This window comes from Carassius auratus, unplaced genomic scaffold, assembly GCF_003368295.1.
Source record: "Carassius auratus strain Wakin unplaced genomic scaffold, ASM336829v1 scaf_tig00005608, whole genome shotgun sequence".
Classification (NCBI taxonomy): Eukaryota; Metazoa; Chordata; class Actinopteri; order Cypriniformes; family Cyprinidae; genus Carassius; species Carassius auratus.
Window position 1 is genome coordinate 358,175 of NW_020523683.1, and position 20,214 is coordinate 378,388.

Below are 20,214 nucleotides of genomic sequence, written 5' to 3' on the forward strand. Positions count from 1 at the left end.
GACATTGCATTTTAAGTGGAAAACTAAACCCAACTGAAATTTTTCAATTGACCTCCAGGATATAGCGCTGATGTGTGAAATGCTTGGCAGAAGCCTTAAGGAAATCGAGAGCTAGCATTGTAATTTATCTCATTCGTGTGAAAGTTTTAAGGTTGTGCCAGGCTCCCAGCACAGATAAATCCTGCTCTCAGCTGTGGACCGACAGACAGAGAGATCAGTGCTTGCTCAGTCTGATTATTAGTGGCCTTTTCATAATCAGCCTTGATCAGATTATGTATTATATGCAGACACTGGCCATCTTCAGTTATCAAATATTACCATAGAGGTTTTGGAATCTGTAAAAGTGATTTAAATACGGCTATGCACTCTGCAAGTTAAAATTATAATACAGTGTGACATGATATAAGAATACAGTGTGACATGATATAATTTGGAAATGTCAGTTTCAGGCAGTGATCCATCTATTTCTGTTCTGGAACATTTGTTATATATTGTAGACTTCATTAGGGTTTTGGAGCGCAGGGATTCTCGCTTGCACTCAAATACCGAGAAGTCAAGCCCTGTCACTGTTTAGATACGGATCTCTGAAGCAAAGACAGAGATGTCAATGGTTTGGTCCACGACACCCGTGCAGTACTATATATAATAAGCTTCTAGCAATATTTTCTGTATCACAATGACTAAAACTTGTTCTGAGGTGAACTGAAATACAGTCATTAAATGTTTTTCAATATAATCAACGGACAACCTAAGTAACATGCAGAAGCTCACAGAAGTGTTTTATTAAATATTATGTTACACTTAATTTCACATAATCTACAGACACAAAGACAGGTTTATTACAAGACGTGACCGTGAGTAAATGATGAAATAATTTTTGGATGAACTGTCTCTTTAAGATCTGAATAGTTGCTTCACAGATCATATGGCTTGGTTTCATAACAAGTGGCTTGACTAGTAGCCAGACTATCATGACCTCATTCATTTTTCATGTTCTTATTATTTATTCTCGTCTCTTTTGTGCAATGCCTTTGGCATATTTTAAAATTCCAAATACCTCTTTTTATAAAGAGTGAAATTGTATTCGGATTCTCATTAGAACTCTGGGTCCCTTTCCAGACTAGTGAGGTGCTCATGATATTCATGCTTCCAGTTGCACTTTCAGTGACGTCTGCCATTAACATTTCAGCGGCCCACACTGATATTGCACACCTTACAGCTCGGGTCTTTTTTGGCATTGGCAGTGGAAAGGCTCATGAGCTGGTGACGGCCGCTGATCTGAGCCAGGATGCCGTGCTCCAGAAGCAAGGGCTCTGTGTACAGCACCTCCAGAATGATGTCACTGGCATGACAGAAGACCGGTGCGTCTCCGGGCGTGTATGTCAGGAAAGGATTGGATGTTAGGTCCAGCTGCGGAAGGTGGCTCTTGCAAAAGCTATCCCCCTCCGATCCAGCAGGGGCCAGCACCAGCACAACATAATGATATGCCGTGTACATGCAGTAGAAGTCAGCAAAGTAGAGGTTTGTACTTGGGTTGAGGAGACGTTCGGCGGAAATTTGGAAGCGCAGAGGGCCGTATGGGGAGTCTTTGGGAGGAAGGCCTGTGTCGAACTCTGTGTTGCAGCAGAGGAAGACGCCGCGTAGCTTTCCGTTGATGGGGGAGCCGTGACTTCCACTGTTGTCTTTGAAAGATGGGAGCATTGCACCTCCACACTCTGATCTATAAAGAGAGATGCAGAATAATCAATAATCTAGCATTTTAAAACAGAAATGTTGACATTAAAGGGGTCATGGACTGCCCTTTTTATTGTTTTGTACTGAGGTCCACTAATACTGTTATCAAGATTTGAACACCAAAAAACATAATTTAGAAGTAATATGCTATTTTCTGTCCTGGTTTGACCTGCCTCATCAGAATGCTCTGTTTGGATTGTAGACTTAGAAGTAAACACCCTCTGCTATTTAGGTTAGAAAAGCTTAAATACACTGTACATATCAAATAATATACAATAACATACAAAGCTATAGTGATCATTAATATAAACGGTTACTCACACTTGTGTGGTGTTACATTAATCCGATATATCCATATATACTATATCCAATATAGTAGCACAGCATGGTCTTATAGTTTCAATCTTTCTGAAAATCCTGCATCGAATTGTACCTTGCAGGGTTTAGCCACACTATTATGTCATAAAGTGGCATATTCAACCTGTTGTTTTGGCAGATTGGCTTCAATATAAGGTGTTTTTATACTAACGAGAAGTTTTGAGTTCTAAAACTTATTGGGCCCTATCATACACCTGGTGCAATGCGGCACAAGGTGATGCAGAAGTGTTTTTGCTAGTTTCAGCCCCATGCAGTTCTCATTTTTCCATCCTGCACCACATTGTTTAAATAGTAAATGCATTTGCGAACCATTTGTGCACCCATGGGCATGCTGATCTAAAAAAGGGGTGTGTTTTGTTGGTGCGCATTGTTGGCGTGTTGCTATTTTGAGGAACTGAAAATCGACTGCACCATAGACCGACTAAAACCTGGTCTAAAGTATCTTTTCTTCACTATTTTAAGAGTGATTTAGTAATATACACCTATGGGGGGTACACAACGTGCATACACTTAGCTTATTACACACACAGGGACATGCATAAGCACACAAACATTTAAAAAAATGAAAAATTACATTCTGCCGTGTAAATAGCAAACCCATTTTAAAGGAGATGGTTGATTAGACTCTGATTGTTTTATTGAGAATGTTATGCCCAAAAAACACCCATTACTCATTAAGCAAATAGGGATAAACCATTTAGACCATTTGCCCGGGCGCAACAACCATTTTTTTGTCATTTAACTAGCAAAAGTGGATTTGGAGTTTTGGACATACCCTGAGTGCACCTGCACCATGTGCTTTAGATCACGCGCTTTTATCAGAATAGTGCCCATTGTTTTCATGACTTCTTATATGTCAAAAGATAAAGGGAATTTTGATTTCTTAGTTTCACCCCTTAAAAGTCTGTCTGAAATAAAAAATTCTGTTTTCTAAATGCATCTGATCTTTTTGTGAACAATTCATTTGTGCCTATGTTTAAAAAAAAAATCACCCCTTAACATTAAATCCAAATATCATAGATCTTCTGGTTAAAAGACTGTCTTCTCTGGTGACATACAATATGTATCAACAACTGATAGATAGAACAATGTCCCACCCTAAATTTTTTTAGGGTGTCTGTCACTGTCACTACTTCGGTTTCATCACAAGTTATAAGCGACATTCCCAACCCATTTTACTTCTGAAATGTGATGTATTTCAGAGTAAAGTATAGGATAATCAATGTGAAAAAATTAATGGTAGTGCTTCATTTAAAGGGGTCATAATGTTGCAATTTCAAATTTTCCTTTCTCTCTGGAGTGTTACAAGCTGTTTGTGAATAGATAAGATCTCTGAAGTTACAAAGACTAAAGTCTCAAACCTAAAGCCTTCCTAAAACGCCTTGTTTAAACACGTCTACGCCAAGATGTGGAAAGATTTAAATTACACCGCCTAAATGTTCACACAAAGAAACAAGTCGTAACTTTTATTCTCGCTGTAGTATTGTTGGCGCCACCATCATTTCGTGGAGAAGCTGTGTTTTGTTTTGAAAGTGAAATTACTTTGTTTGGGCTTTCAAAAGAGGACAGAAATCAGTGGTTAACTTGTGTTTACTACACTGTTCCAGAACAGTTCAGCCCAAATATTCAGATGTGTGGCCAATCAGAGACCTTGCTTTGTAAAAATCAACATGGTTTAGAAAGGTGGGGCATAGAGGAGCAACAGTAATGTACATTATGTGGAAAATAATGTGTTTTTGAACCTTAAACCACATAAACACATTGCATTAAATCCAAAAAATATAACAATGTTTTTTGAGCAATGTCATATGACCCCTTTAAAAGACCATTTACACCAAGAACAATATCTGTTATGATAACTATTAACTATATTAAAATTCACTTTTATATAAATTTATGCATTTAGCGGCGACTTACAGTGCATTCATACTATCTATTTTTACATATCATGTGTTTCTGGGGAATCAAACCCCCAACCTTGATAGTGCAGTGCTTTACCAATTGAGCTACAGGAACACTATATATGGTTATATGGTTTGTATATAAATGTGTCTCAGCAGTGTTTGGACACAACCACCCTACAATGATAAAAATCAATTCACTCTGTTTTTTCTATCCCTCCAAAAACCTAAAAAGTCTGAATCATCAAGCTGTTTTGATTTTCTGAGCAATATGATGTCATTCTGCTCAGGCCCTGCACACAACCTCTGATGGACTGTCCCGTATTAGCATATCTCCGCCCTCAGCCAGTTCTACGCTGTTCACCATTTTCTCCGCAGCTGTAGCAACAACAATGTTTTGTGAGCAGTGCATGTGTTTTGTAGTTGGATGTAAAAGTGAACATAAGAGTCTTCAATTACTACTGACATCAGAGCCACTGAGGACGCAGTGGATTAATTTGATTTATTTTTTTCACGGTAACTCGCCATCAATACACAAAAAACAGGAGAGGGGCGAAATGAGCAGAGTTCATTATAATTCAAAGAGACGAGCACTGATCAGAGCTGTTTTTAACATGGTAAAAAAAAAATGTTTTACCCGTCAATTGAGGAATTTTAATCAAAGTATGTTACAGTCATTTCATGAAGACCATAAAGAATCAAACCAGCTTGTTGAAAATGGGCATCTGGTGTCCTCTTTAATGTCCACACCAATTGATGTTTAGTAATGTTGTAGTAATGTTGTCCATTGCTTTAAATGCTCAAGCACTTTGTGGTGTACTCTAATTAACATTATAGTTATTGTCTTTGAAATGAATGCCAATTTATACAAGGTGAAGTGATTAGATCGTGAAAAGTGGACGTTCCATTCCAGAATGAAGCCAGACCTGAATGTAAGTTTGTTTGAATGTGGTCCAGCTATCATTACTCTGTTAGCCTCTGCTGGGGATGCCAGAATTACAGCATCTGGAACATCTTGATCTTTTGACATTATAAAATTTTATATTTGATCCCCCCATTTGTGTAAATGTCCCTTGGGTGCAATTAATAACACACAGTAGTCATCAACAATGGATAATTTGTTGTAAATTTAGGAAGACAAAGGAATAGTTATTTCATGTGAAGTAGACTAGTGTTCTCAAACCTCAAAAACACACAGCAGATCAATCAGACACTGCTGTCTTAGAGCTGTCAAGGAAAGATATATGTAGAAAGCAAGAGAGACTGAGGGTGACAGATGACACTAACCTCACATATTGGAAATATTCAGGACTCTGGTTGCGGTAGAAGACAGAGAACCTGAGCATCCTCCCAGCAGCGGTCTGAGCTTTATCTAACAGCTGCTGGAGATGCACCATGGCATAATCTGCAGAAAAGAACCCATTTATTAAAACATTACTAATGAACATAATACATAAATGCTTCATATAGGCTAAAGCACTTATGACATCAAACATGTCACTGAAGGCAAGAAAAAGGAAGATGTGTCAAGATTGGCTGTGTATTCTATCTGAGCATAATATACAGTCAACAATAAATAAGCCATTTGTTTGTGATATTTTTAGCATTAGTATTCAGTGACTAATTTGTGTCATGAAGATTAAGTTAAGATAATCATGAAACTTAATTCAGTGTGCAATAGTGTGTAATATGATGGTCATTTCCAGACAGGTTTCCCCAAATAGTCAATAGTTTATTTATTGGTTGGACAAAACTAGCCCCTCCCCCAAACTCACACCATTGGTTGAGCTGTGTTGAGCTGCTTAAGATTTGACAGTGTCACAGTGTTTACTCCTTTTTTTAATGGAATCAACTCTAAGAAATATATATATATATATATATTTTTGTCAGGTGTCTTTGTATAGTAAGCTAGGAGGAGGTATTTTAACAATGAAAACACATTTCAGCCTTTGTTACTCTGTCTCTGTCTGCTTACCCCCAGTGCAGAACTCCACTACCTGGCTCCATTCAGACACCTGATAGTCTCCGTCCGGCTGTCTGATGGCAGTCTGCACTGCGACACAGTAATCTGTTCGAGGGCTCAGGAACCAGTGGCCTCTCACAGCCATCGGCAAAGATCCTGCTTTTGCCACCAGCTTGGTGGGGACATCCTGAAAAGCCAAACGCTTCTAGTTAATTGTTGTCTTACAGAGCTTGTGTTCTGCTTTGAAAAGAAGAATAACCAACCAGATATTTACAGATTACCCCTTAATCTGGTATAAAGCTTGATCTGGTCAGTGAAGAGAGATCTAATTGAGACTGAAAAGTCTGCACTGCAGAAAGCTACAGCCTTCAGACGATATTTGATTGTTTCATTATAAGGCCTCGGTAGTTTGACAATGATTGGTTTTATAAACAGTCCACTGGGGTTAAAAATAAAAAAAGGTGTGTAAAGAAGAAAAGGTGCAAAAACTGCAAAAGGCTTGTCAGGATTTAATTGTGAAGGAACCCTTTAGCCTCCTGTCAGCAGAGCTGTCACTCACCTGGATTAGGAGGTGTCAGGTTGTCAGAGACTTTGCCAAGGTAGGGAAAGCTGAAGCACAGCTCTCACTGAATAAAAACCACAAGCAATGATTTTTCAAAGGTTTATGGATCCACATTGTTTGACTGTGGCTGGATCATTATCAGACACTGGGAACCATCAGGCTTTAAAAGTATATATACTTTTAATAATAATAATATATATATATATATATATATATATATATATATATATATATATATATATATATATATATATATATATATATATATATAAAAATACAAATATATTTATACAAATACATATATTAATAACAAAAATTAATTAAAGTGATAAAAACACACAAAAATATTAAAACTGAAAATATAATAGAAATAAAACTGAAATATAATCATAAAAGCTTGTTCACGATATTTATCCCCTCTTGGAAACTGCTCCATTTCTTATACATATTATAATAGTATATAAATAATTCATACTCTGAAAGACTGATGCCGCCACACATGGCAGCAGTGGTTCTTCGCTCTCCAGTTGTTTTAGTGTTTTTGTTAATTTTTCCTGTTTTTGTTTTTCATACTCAATCAGTTTCACCAGGGATGAGCTGCTGAACATTCAGCAGAACACACCACAAAGTCTCCTTTTAACAACACAATCTAACTCCAACTTGTCATATATTGACACTTGGTCAGGATACCTTGGTGTCGCTTTTTGATGCTCAAGGTACACCTTTAGCATCATTTTTCGAAGCACAAGTGTCCTCCATTGTTTTTGGTCTTAATTTAATGTTTTTTTTATGCATTGTATTAAACAAGATGTACAGATCTAATTGTTAAAGAAGATGTGCTGTGCTGATCTAGAAGTGCTCTTCATTTACTGCAAGCCATTCTATTCACCGCGGGAGTTTCACTCATTCATTCTTGTGAGTGTTTACATTCCTCCGCAAGTGCACATGAGCGCAGCTTTACAGAAACTCGCTCATCAGATCACAGAGACAGAAAAACAACATCCAGACTCTGTTTTAATCATTCTTGGGGACTTTAATAAAGCCAGTCTCTCTCGTGAACTATCAAAATACAGACATGTCCCACCTAGATCACTGCTACACAGCAATAAAATATGTATATCATTCTGTTCCAAAAGCAGTTTTGGGGCTGTCTGATCATTGCCTGGTTCATCTTATACCAACCTAGAGGACTGAAGAGGAAGAGTAGTGAAGAGGACTGAGAACCATCACTAACTACAAGACACCATCCCCCTGCACTGAGGCAAATCAACGACTTTCTAACGACCTGAATGAGTTTTATTGTAGATTTGAAACCACCCACACCCATTCTGACCATCTCCCTAAACAACCGTTAACACCTCCTGCAATGATGATCAGATGATCAAGCATACTTGGCAATAAAGCTCTTTATGATTCTGATTCTCAAAGTATAGATCTCATTGGTTATTTACTTATTATTTGATAATTGTTGTCTTTAATTTAAAAGTAATTTGTGTATTACTTTAAAGTGGAGAAAATGATTTCTAATCTACAGTATTTGCCTAATTAATTATTAATACATTATAATATTATGCAATAAAGTTTGTGATTCAGTGATACTTATGTATGCAGCCCAATCAGGGAGAAAATATGATTAGTGAGCAGATAACATCTGCATCCGTATCTGTATATAACAGCCAGTGCTGTAATCTTACGCCTGTTATTTGTTCGAGGACTCTTCTGACTGAAAGGTGAAAGACATTTTCAAACTTCACTAAAGCTAACGTATTTCCTCTCAAATATCTATCATAGCTAATTAGTCTTGTTGTGGAGGCTCGAGTTTCTTACAAGCAGAACCAATTATGAAATGCTCAGAGGGGCGTAACCATAGCAAACCCCTCAGCAAGTCCTTTCCATTCACCCACAAATGCAATATTAGAGTCATGGCGAAATCAGATGTAATTGCAGATGCCTTTAGCAGCAGTTCATGCCTGTATTTCTGGCAAACAACGAGTGCAAAAGAGATACTGGTAATCCTCCTACATTATGTAATTTTGAAAAATTAAACACAAAGAAGTTGTACATTTATTCAGTTCTGATTATCTAATCAGTATTCTCTCAACACAAAAATAGCACACTAAATTGACAATTAAGTGTTTATAATGTGTCTTCTCAGATTTTACAATCAAGCTGTCACGGTTCGCAGGTTCATCTGCTCAATTCTGTGCTGCTGCTCTGATTGTCTGCGTCAGCTTTTGCAATCAGATCAGCTACATGTGCGTCTTGTTCTGTGGGAATACTTATAGTCCTGTGTTTGTCTTGTCCTTTGTCAGATAGTTGTTATTGGTTCTTTGTTTGTCTCGCTCCATGCAGTGTCCTCCAGTTCCAGTTGTTTGGAGTTTCCTGCTGCTAGTGCTAGTGCTTGGGACTGTTTACTCACGTTGGCGTGTCGCCATTGTTGCTTCCTGTTTTTGGTTCCTGTCTTTGAGGATTCTGTCCACTACAGTCCCTGCGCTGCCAGGGAGGAACTGCTGACCAGAGACTTGTGCCTACTATCTGACCTTGTTTGTTCTCTTGAGCATTTAAATAAACACCATTGTTCATTCGCAGCTGGATCCAGTGTTTCTGTCCCTGACATATGATCTGACCATCATGGATCCAGCGAATGTAACCGAAGTACAAGAGATCTTAAAGAGGAACGATGTTCGGTTTAATCGTCAGGATGAACAGATCATGGCAACCAGTCAAGCAATTCAGGCCTTGGTAGTGCAGGTCTCAGATCTCAACAGCCAGATACAACATCTGAGAGGTGGCACTTGTCATTACATCGGTGTCTGGATTCATTCAAAACTTTCAGTAATGAACTTAGAAAGGTGTTTGATCGTGCTGTGTCTGGCAAAGAGGCGAACAACGGGCAACGAGGTGCAGTGGGACATGTTTCTGCATGGGTTCGCCGACCGTATCCAGGATGAGATATACACTTTGGAGTTACCTACAACATTGGATGGGTTGATTGAACTGGCCAAATTGAGTGGACGCACGGCTGCAGCGTCGAGATTGTCTGAGACAGAGAGACCGGGTTCCAGACATGGAGACTTGTTCCACCACCCCTCCATGCAATACGGCTCGTGATCCCCATCATTCCCATTACACATCCCATCGCTGTCAATGCTCTGGGTGCTCAACTCCTGTCCAGGAGATTCGGTTCCTCCTCATTGACTTTGTTGGTGCTCCGGTGGTTTTGGGGCACCCCTGGATCATACTACATAATCCTCACATAAACTGGTGGCAGAACACTATCATGTCTTGGAGTGAGAATTGTCATGCGTCTTGTTTGGTGTCTGCTTGTTCTTCTGTGTCTTGTTTTGTGTTGCAGGAGGAGCAGACGGACCTGTCTAATGTGCCTGGGAGTACTCCGAACTGAAGGAAGTGTTCAGTAAGTCCCGGGCTGCTTCTCTTCCTCTGCATTGTCCCTATGACTGTGCCACAGAGTTATTGCCAGGTACGTCTCCCCCTAAGGGCGGGTTATACTCACTTTCCGCTCCAGAGAGGGAGGCCATGGAGAAATATATTTCTGATTCTCTAGCAGCCAAACCCCCTACTCTTTCCTGCAGGGGCGGGATTCATCTTTGTTGGTAAGAAGGATGGTACCATACATGCTTGTATTAACTATCGAGGGCTGGACAACATCATGGTAAGGAATACTTATCCCTTGCCATTGATGTCTTCAGCTTTCGAGAGAATGCAGGGAGCCATCTTATTCACAAAGTTGGACCTTCATAACACCTATCATTTTGTCTGCATAAGGGAGGGAGATGAGTGGAAGACCGCTTTTAACACCCCCAGGGGGCACTTTGAATACTTGGTCATGCCTTTCGGCCTGTCCAACGCCCCCGCGGTCTTCCAGGCACTAGTTGACGACGTGCTGAGAGACATGGTCAATCAATTTATATATGTTTACCTGGATGACATATTTATATTTTCTTCGTCTCTCCAGGAACACATTCAGCACTTCAGACGAGTTCTTCAGAGGCAGTTAGAGAATGGGTTTTTCGTCAAGGCGGAGAAATGCATTTTTCATGCACAGTCTGTCCCCTTTCTAGGATTTATTGTGTCATCCGAGGGGATGAGCATGGATCCCGCAAGATTCAGGCAGTGGTAGATTGGCCAACTCCAGATTCTCGCAAGGCCCTGCAGAGGTTTCTGGGCTTTGCCAATTTTTACCGCTGTTTTATTCACAATTACAGCCAACTAGCTGCGCTTCTGACTGCCTTGACCTCCACCATGACGACCTTCAGGTGGTCTAGTGCAGCTGAGGCTGCATTTACTAAACTCAAGGACTGCATTGTTTCAGCCCCCATTCTTGTCGCCCCTGATTCCTCTCGTCAGTTTGTGGTGGAGGTCGACGCATCAGAGGTGGGGATAGGCAGTGGTAGACTGGCCAACTCCAGATTCTCCCAAGGCCCTGCAGAGGTTTCTGGGCTTTGCCAATTTTTACCACCGTTTTATTCGCAATTACAGCCAACTAGCCGTGCCTCTGACTGCCTTGACCTCCACCATGACGACCTTCAGGTGGTCTAGTGCAGCTGAGGCTGCATTTATTAAACTCAAGGCCTGCTTTGTTTCAGCCCCCATTCTTGTCGCCCCTGATTCCTCTCGTCAGTTTGTGGTGGAGGTGGACGCATCAGAGGTGGGGGTAGGCACGGTTCTCTCCCAGCGATCCTCTGTGGACGGCAAAGTACATCGTCCACAAGAATATTGAATACATCAGATCCGCAAAATGACTTAACTCTAGGCAGGCTTTTTTTTCTCCATTTCTTACCATCCTGGTTCTAAAAACTTCAAACCGGATGCCTAACCCCATATTTTTGACCAATCTGAATGCCCGGTATCTCCCGAGTCCATCGTTCCACAAAGCTGTGTGTTTCAATGTTGACTTGGGAGATCGTATCGAAGGTCCGCACGGCTTTACATGGGGTAATCCCTCCACCCGGGTGTCCACCGGGTAGATTATTCGTGCCAGAGAGGTTACGGTCCAATGTTATTCAATGGGGTCATTGTTCCAAGGTTTGTCATCCAGGAGTAAATCGTACTATTTTTCTTATTAAGCAACGGTTCTGCTGGCAATCTATGGCTCGCAACACTCGCCATTTTTTATTGGCCTGCTCGGCCTGTGCTAGTTGTAAGACTTCTACCCGACCTCATGCGGGGCTCCTTCAGCCATTGTCAGTTCCTTCGAAACCCTGGTCACACACTGCGCTAGATTTCGCAACAGGCCTCCTTGCCTTCCAGGGTAACACAGTGGTTTTAACCGTGGTGGACAGGTTCTCGAAGGCGACACATTTTATCCCTCTGTCCAAATTACCTTCTGCCAGATAGACAGCCGTTGCTGTCATAGACCACGTTTTTCATATTCATGGCCTCCCGACGGATGTGGTCTCTGACAGGGCTCCCCAGTTCATATCCAAATTTTAGATAGTTCTGTCGATTGCTGGGGGCGAGTGTCAGTCTTACCTCTGGGTTCCACCCCCAGAGAAACAGTCAGACGGAGAGGGCCAAGAGTTGGAAAGAGGGTTGCGATGTTTGGTGTCTTGGAGTCATAACTCATTACCAGTGTCGTCCACGGGCCTATCTCCATTTGAATGTAGTTTAGGGTACCAGCCACCAATTTTTCCCAGTCTGGAATCCAAAGTCGCGATCCCTTCTGCTCACGAATTCATCCAGAGGTGCAAACACATCTGGAGAAAAGCCAGGGTGACTCTCCTCCAGGTGGGGTTGCGCACAAAGGCCCAGGCCGATCGCCACCGGTTGAAGCCTCCCATCTACGTCATTGGTCAAAAAGTGTGGCTTTCATCTACCAATATTCCACTCCATTCTGTTTGTAGAACACCGCAGCGAATCGTAGATGGGGAACCAGCTTATTCGGTTAGTCGTATTCTGGACTCAAGGCAGAGGGGACTCGGATTCCAGTACTTAGTGGACTGGGAGGGCTACGGTCTGGAGGATAGAAGTTGGGTTCCCGCCCGGGACATATTGGATCACTCCCTTATTGATGACTACAATCGACAGGTAAGACCCTCTGGGAACGTCAGGTGATGCTCCTAGAGGGTGGGGTAATGTCACGGTTCGCAGGTTCGTCTGCTCAATTCTGTGTTGCTGCTCTGAATGTCTATCAGTGTTAGCTGTTGCTGACGAGCAATCAGATCAGCGAAAGGTGCGTCTCATTCTGTGGGTCAATTTATAGTCCTGTGTTTGTCTTGTGCTTTGTCAGATCGTTGATACTGGTTCTCTGCTTGTCTCGCTCCATGCAGTGTCCTCCAGTTCCAGTTGGTGTGTCACCATTGTAGCTTCCTGTTTTCGGTTCGTGTCTTCGAGGATTCTGTCCACTACAGTCCCTGCGCTGCCAAGGAGGAACTGCCAACCAGAGACTCGTGCCTACTATCTGACCTTGTTTGTTCTCTTGAGCATTTAAATAAACACCATTGTTCATTTGCAACTGGATCCAGTGTTTCTGTCCCTGGCACAAGCAGACTTTGAATGCCGCTTTCAAGAAAATTAGTTGGACTGGACAATTACTAACTAACCAAATTAATAAATAAATACATGATGCCCCAAATTAGTGTACTTAATTAGACAGTATTGTACATGCTTTTAAATGGGTGCTTGGCCTGGGATTGGGGGTTTATGTGTTTATTCGGGAGGAAACATGTCCTGGTGAGTCATTATCCGCTCATAGCAGTTTTGGTCAAGTTTCTCATGCTCCTGTATTAGAAGAGACGTGAGCATCACAGTAGCCCTGAAGGGCTGCCCTGCACTGGGCTGTCAGATGTGCTCATTACCAACAAACCTACAGCCACCTTCTACACCCCCATCCTGCTCCCCGTCCCACCATCTGCATCTCCAGACTCTGCTTTATTCTGTCTGTCCTTAATTTAACCTTTACACAGACAGGAAAGCAGAGGATATGCAGCTTAAAGAAATATAACATGAAATCAAATTAAAGACATGTAACTTAACTAATTAATTCGCCAAATCTAGAATGCCCTTTCAGTCCGATCTAGGTGCCCCCAAGACCGCACCAATCGCCCCCAACACCCCCGACCCCCCACCTCCATTGCCATTTCTCCCCTGCCACTCTGGAGGTCTGAGCATACCAATATGCCAGAATTATGCACTAATAGTCAATATGCTAGAAATATGCATATAATGCAATAAATACATTTTGATTAGTTTGAGTAAAAATGTGTTTTCTTAACCAAGAAAGTGGTAAGATTCTGTTTCACACTTTCACGTAGCCTCTAAAGGTTATAATAACATTAGAAATTAAAATCCAGTTTTGATTTAAAAAGATTTATTATATATATAAAAAAATTTCAATAAATCCTACACGTTTTTCTCAAAATGTAATAAACCCATTGAAGCAATGTGAAAGTTATTTTTCATGTTGAAACTGATGAAAATACATAACACAGTAAGTTGATCCACATATGACAGCCTCTGAACTTAGTCAATACTAATCTTATATCCAGGCACTAAAAATACATTCATCAATCATTGCTTCCAAAATCAATTCAACAGATCATCTTGTTAATGCTATCAATTAATTATGGCAATAAAATAAAATTCATCATGAACAAGAACATGAGCAACAATATCACATTAGACCACAGAAATTCCAAAATTACATTTCCCTTACATTCAGCATCCAAAAGTACATTCATCTTTGCCATGTTATATTCATTTAGTTGACTAGTGCTATACACTGTATTAACAAAAACATAAATGGCAATAATAAAAACACTAAGACTGACAAGCTACGTCAGCAAAATCACATTCATAATCGAATATGATTCATCTAACGAATGCGATAAGAGCGGGGACTTGTGTTTGTTACAGTTTGGAAAAAAAGGGAGAAAACATGATCTAATAACTCAAACAAATATGTAAAATTTTTGTTAAATGTGAACCAAAATCGTCTGTGTGCATTTAATTTATTTAATACACAAGTTTCACAATTTGAGTTGAATTACTGAAATAAATTAACTTTTCCACGAAATTCTAGTTTATTGCGATGCATCTGTATGTCCCTGTTAATAAGTATGTCCCTATAATAAATTCACAGACTCCACTGGCACTCGTTGTCGACACCAAATCAGGGCTGTATATAATTCTTTGTGATCACAGGGAGCGCAGTGGACCAGAACGAGATCTATATGACACAATGATGGTGGATACTGACTCTGTGCTTGAAGAGGTTGTGGTCGCTCCCCTCTTTACGGCTCAAGTCGATGAAGTAATGCGTCACTCGGGACGTGTCCTCATGGGCCATTTCCCAGGTGATCCGGAACGAGTCACAGGACACATCGCTGATCTGAATATTATGGGGAGTGGAGAGGAGCTCCACCTCAGCCATCGCCTGCAGGAACAGAACACGAGAAACTGTCAAACAGAGAAGAATTACAGCCAGTCAGTGGGGAAAAAACAATCTGACTTCAGATGAAATTCAATAAACCTGTGAATAGATGATCCTTCAGCTGAATAAGAAAGATAACCCTCCCCTAACACAGAATAACGCCTTCAGTATGAATTAAATAGATCTATAATTAAGAAAATTATGTTATAAATGTCCATTTAGCTGTTCTGAAATCCTGAGGATGTCATAATAGTTGGTTTAGTCATTGACTGACAGGCAGCTGCAGGTTTCAGACACAGGTGACTCTATTACTCATCATTTATTCATTTGCCACATTGTTTTTTAAAGAAAAGGGACAACTGAGGGGAAAATGTGCTTGTGTTGTGCTTGGAAGCTTATGATATACTAGCAATGTCATTATGGATGTAAAAGCTACAAATTGTACAGTGAGACAAATTCAAAAATAATTTTAACAATGTATAGATAATGTTGACTTTTATGTTAATATAAACACATAAATAAACAATTACATTTTTCATGTTTTTTTCTTTCTTCATGATGAAGCCTTGCCTGTTTTTTCAACATTCCCTTGTAAATAAGCATAATGTCTATACACCTTTCAAAATTTAATGATTCAATTAAAATGATTAAATACTTTTATTTAGCTAAGATGCATTAAACTGATGACAGTGTGACAGTATATATATACTGCCATCTTTGGTCAGTTTAATGCATCTTAGCTAAATAAAAGTAAAAAAAAAAAAATATATATATATATATATATATATTATTATTATTATTATTATTATTTTTAATAAATGTTATTGTTTTGAACCTTCTGTAAATCAAAGGTTCCTACTAAAAAAAATATATATATTTAAATATTAAAGAGTTATTTTAACAATTTTACTAGTTTTACTATTTGAAAAAATATCAAATAAATTCAGCCTTGGTAAGAGACTTCTCTTAAAAACATAAACCAACTGGTACTGACCCCACACTTTTCAACAGTATCAAATATAGTTTTATGCTAAATAAAAATAATAATAATAATAATAAAAGTTCTTGGGTAACTGAACCCTTCATTGACATGGTGACATCATTATTTTTTCAAGAACTCTTTCAGCACAAATCTAAGTCTCATAATTATCACTTTATCACTTCAGTCAGAAGGACTCAATCATAAAATGTCAACCCTGTTACCATGATGCACAGAAAACAACTGATCATTAAAAAATGGAAATGTATAGAACTATCAGAATGAAATGAGGTGCTTTGTAACCTTGCAGTCTCCAGTTAAACTCAACTCTGTTGTCATCCTCCCTTTTACTTTTCAACAAAGACATAGTTATATCCCTAAATGTAAATATACAGTATTAATCTAGATGGCACAATGCAGTCTATCAGCAGGTAAACTCATTATTTAGCCGATCATCTGATCTCACAGAGTGACCCGACTGCTGCCCGTCAGAGGAGGTATAATAAGCCTGCTGTGTGAGTAATGCTCTCTGCTCTCCTTCAGTGTGTGATTACTGCCATGAGTGTGTGTGAAGTGCAGTGAACGAGTCTGTGTGTTTGATTAGCTGTCACTGGCTGACTCTAGAGTAATGTGAAGTCACACAGTCTATTACTGTATCTGCCCTTGTGCTCTGAGAAACACCCATAACTCTGAGAGAGAGAGAGAGAGAGAGAGAGAGAGAGACAGCAGGGTGGTTTATAGGCACCTCTCTTTCTTGTCCTCCTTTCATTGCCTTCATTCAGTTGTTCCTTGATTGATGTTCATTCAGTTTTACATACTTGATAAGTGTCCAAATACATTTAGGGGTCAATTGTATATGTATCATGTAGATGTAAGCTCAAATGTCATGTATTTGGTGTATTTTGCTATAAATCTCCCATATGGACAGTATGCTGAGGCAGTGCAATGCCAAGAGACTGGCATGGAAACGCTGGATGGCACAAATGTGAGCATGCCAGGAAACGAGAATATGTTTTACAGCAAGTACTTCACACATGAATGCTTTGGCTCGGAGACATAAGGCATCCCTTGGGAAAGAGAAATACACTTTTAAATGAGAATTTATTACAGAGATATTATACTTTGAAGAATATAATTTTTCAGTACATCTTTATGTGTGATTTCATAATGACTTCTTTTGTTTTTGCTGAATGTACTGACAAGCATTTGTGGTAAACTAAAATGTACTTTGATGTCATTTCGATTGAGACTTTTATGCCATGTAATTACTTGTAATTACATATTTTTAACAATGAATTTGCAAATAAGTACACTTCAATTATATGAACTTTATACATGCAGTATTAAATAGTACAGTAAGCTGAAATTATAATTAACATGTGATTTAGTATGTTATTCAACACATCGAAATAAGACTATAAAACATGACATACGGTTATTAGATTAAAGAAAAACTTTTTTAATTTCACAATATTATAAAGTACAATTTTTAAAAATGTGATAAGAGAGAGTCACGTCATTTATCATTTATTTCAGTCAAATTCTCTGTATTCGATTAGGCTTGAACTACACTTCAACTGCAATTAAGCACAGAGGACATGTGTGTGTGTCCTGAAGTGATCATCTGCTTTGCCTCATGATTGAACATAATTGAAAATGTTAATTTAAGATTAACGAACTGTGAGTTTTCAAATATCCGCTCTGGTTCTCTGGACGAGGTTTTGCAGATGTGATGGAAACACATGACTCCCCAGACTGCTGCCTTTCATTCACAGGGAATGTAGGCCATGATAAACATCCTCACAGGACTTGCATCAAAGCTGCAAAACACACACAAACACACACACACACACACTGCTGCTTGCTTACTATTTTAGAAAAACCTTTGAACATTTTTGAGTTTTGCTCTACTGCTCAGTCAAGATGCCACATGCTGTCTGTTACAAAATAATCCTTAAAAACCGCAAGACAATCTAATGCAAACATGTTTAGGTCACATTATTATTATTTTTTGCATTTAATGACATAGTTATTTTACCAAAGTCTCATTACAGCCAGACATTTTACTTCTGAGTTTGTGAGTGTGTGTGTAATTCCCATTATTCTTAATGATGATTCTCATTAAATTCTCATTAATATAATAGTAATTTATCATGCAATTATTGTATAAATCAATGAAAAAGACCAATATATGAGAGGAAAAAAAATCTGCAAATATTAATGCAGTTATTTTAATTAATAAATTACTATAAGATTCTTTTTAAGGCTGATTTAATAATTAGTTCCAACATTTAAAAATAAATAAATTAACTATTATGTTGTTAAACTTTAAGTTAATATATTTAAATGTACTACATTGCAACTTCATCATTATAAACGTGTAATTACAAATAGATTTTAATATATACTTTGAATCATAATTTTGAAGAAAACCTACTTAATATGATACAAATTTTACATTAAAATGACTGTAATACAATATAAATTAATTAAAGATAACTATTTTGTGTAAAATCCTTAGAATTATCCAGAATTATATCATTATTGATAATATATCTGAATTATAATAATTTAACAAACAAATGCATTATAGTAGTGTGAACTATAAAAATAAATAAATTAAGACTCATTTTGTTCAAGCAAAATGCAAAGAGAAAATTTGTATTTATCTATTTATTTTTGTTCTTTTGTTCTTGCGGTTCAATATGAACCCGTCATAGTCTTATGAGATTCACTCAGCAGTATAACAGCATTAATAAACATACTGGAATCTGTTAAGAATATTATTGAGAAAATGATTAGTATTGACTGTGTAAATATGTGGGTATATACATACATATCCAACATCAGGATTCTAATATACAGAACTACAGGGATGCACATCATAATATGTTTTTTTTTTTTTTCAGATTTTGACTAAGAAAACTGTTTTTACTCAAAACCTTTTATCTTTGCTTTGAATAAGCCTCAGCATCAGTGTATTCAGTGACCCATGCATGCTCAAACAGACATAATCGTGCATGCAGAGCATTTGACTGGGTCAGTCTCAGAGAAGTGAGCCACATACACACATGATTAATGATCACCTGCACAAACAGCAGCACCTGAACTGAACGGGTTCCACTGAAATGAGCTGCTGGAGAAACAAGAGCCTGATTCTCACAGTATTGATGACTTTGTCATGGTTCAGATTTCTCTTCATGAGCCAATCACATATGTATCTGCAATGCAGCTCTGTGCTGGGAGTGAAACTATTAAAAGCAACACTGTTCTACATTTCACTGAGATAGACAGAACTACAAAAGAGAGGAAACAGCCTCAGCACAAGAAAGCACTCTTTGAACAAAATGTTCTAATCTGATTATCTGTGCTTCTCTGGACAGTGGAAGTCCACAAGACAGTCCTGAGATCGCTACACTTGTGAGAAAAACAGACATTTGAGAAGGAAAAAAATTAATGGGGAAGATGTAATATAAATAATAATGAATGGATTATTGAATTGCTTTTTAAGAAACAAAAAAGATAGACGTACCTCTGTGTTCAGAAGCAGCTGTGATGATGAAGAAGTGAAATGTTCACAGACAGCAGCTGTATGAATGAGTGTGGCTTCGATCCTTCGTCTTTTCCTCTCTTTCACTGCTGCATGCTCCAAAACGAGGATGAAAACTGAGAGCGAGGGGATTCTCATTTGCCCCCTCGTGCTCACATTCACTTACCATCTCTCTCTCTCTCTCTCTCTCTCTCTCTCTCTCTCTCTCTCTCTCTTCTCTCTCTGTGCGCATGTGCGAGTGTGGCTGAGAGAGCATATGTGCAGGTGTGTTTTTTCTATCTCCTATTCTTTACTAAAATAGTTAGTATAGTTTAGTGTTAAGCAAAGGGTTGTGTTTTTTTTTGTTAGGCGCACCATTTTCCAGGGTTCGGAAGTTGGCGGGTGCCGGTTCAGAAGTTTTTGAGTCTCTCTCGCGGCGCAATGGAGTGAAAGTGGCATCAGCGTCAAGTATAGAAGAGTGTTGTTTAGCTGCAGGAGAAGTGGTAGGTTATGATTCGGTGTTGTCGGCTTCTATAATTAATAATGCCATAGTAATGTTTATGAGCTTTGTTGAAAAAGCCAATGAATTAGTGGAACGTGGTTTAGTGATAAATGATGCTTTTACGGTCGTGCTTCCGCTTTCAGTGCCGTCTAAAAGAGTGACTTTGTCAAACGTGCCACCTTTCGTAAACGATGAGTTCTTAGTAAACATGCTGTCTCGTTATGGAAAGTTAGTTTCACCAATTAAAAAGATTCCACTTGGAAATGTTAATCCA

The 20,214-nt window shown here is 38.9% G+C and overlaps 1 protein-coding gene across 2 annotated transcripts; it reads right to left on the reverse strand.

Annotated features, from left to right (window-relative positions):
- Positions 1-734: 734 nt before the first annotated feature.
- LOC113070998 (phytanoyl-CoA hydroxylase-interacting protein-like) lies at positions 735-19,653 on the reverse strand. 2 transcript variants are annotated; one of them, XM_026244365.1, is made up of 5 exons: positions 19,442-19,527; positions 14,757-14,956; positions 5,989-6,163; positions 5,301-5,418; positions 735-1,720 (listed from the first exon to the last, which is right to left on the reverse strand). In XM_026244365.1, exons 2-5 carry the CDS (start codon positions 14,928-14,930, stop codon positions 1,186-1,188), a joined length of 1,002 nt encoding a protein of 333 aa, XP_026100150.1. In that variant the 5' UTR covers positions 14,931-14,956; positions 19,442-19,527; the 3' UTR covers positions 735-1,185. The 2 variants fall into 2 exon arrangements, with proteins under 2 accessions (XP_026100150.1, XP_026100149.1); XM_026244364.1 differs by having other exon boundaries at positions 736-1,720; positions 14,757-14,933; positions 19,442-19,653.
- Between the last annotated feature and the right edge of the window lie 561 nt (positions 19,654-20,214).

What these genes read in the sequence shown, in the direction of transcription:
- LOC113070998 (XM_026244364.1), bottom strand. Translation starts at nt 19,597, where the DNA reads ATGAGAATCCCCTCGCTCTCAGTTTTCATCCTCGTTTTGGAGCATGCA. An exon ending in AGCTGCTTCTGAACACAGAG is followed by an intron (nt 14,934 to 19,441) that starts GTACGTCTATCT and finishes CTGTTCCTGCAG; the next exon opens with GCGATGGCTGAGGTGGAGCT. An exon ending in AGTGGAGTTCTGCACTGGGG is followed by an intron (nt 5,419 to 5,988) that starts GTAAGCAGACAG and finishes TCTTTTCTGCAG; the next exon opens with ATTATGCCATGGTGCATCTC.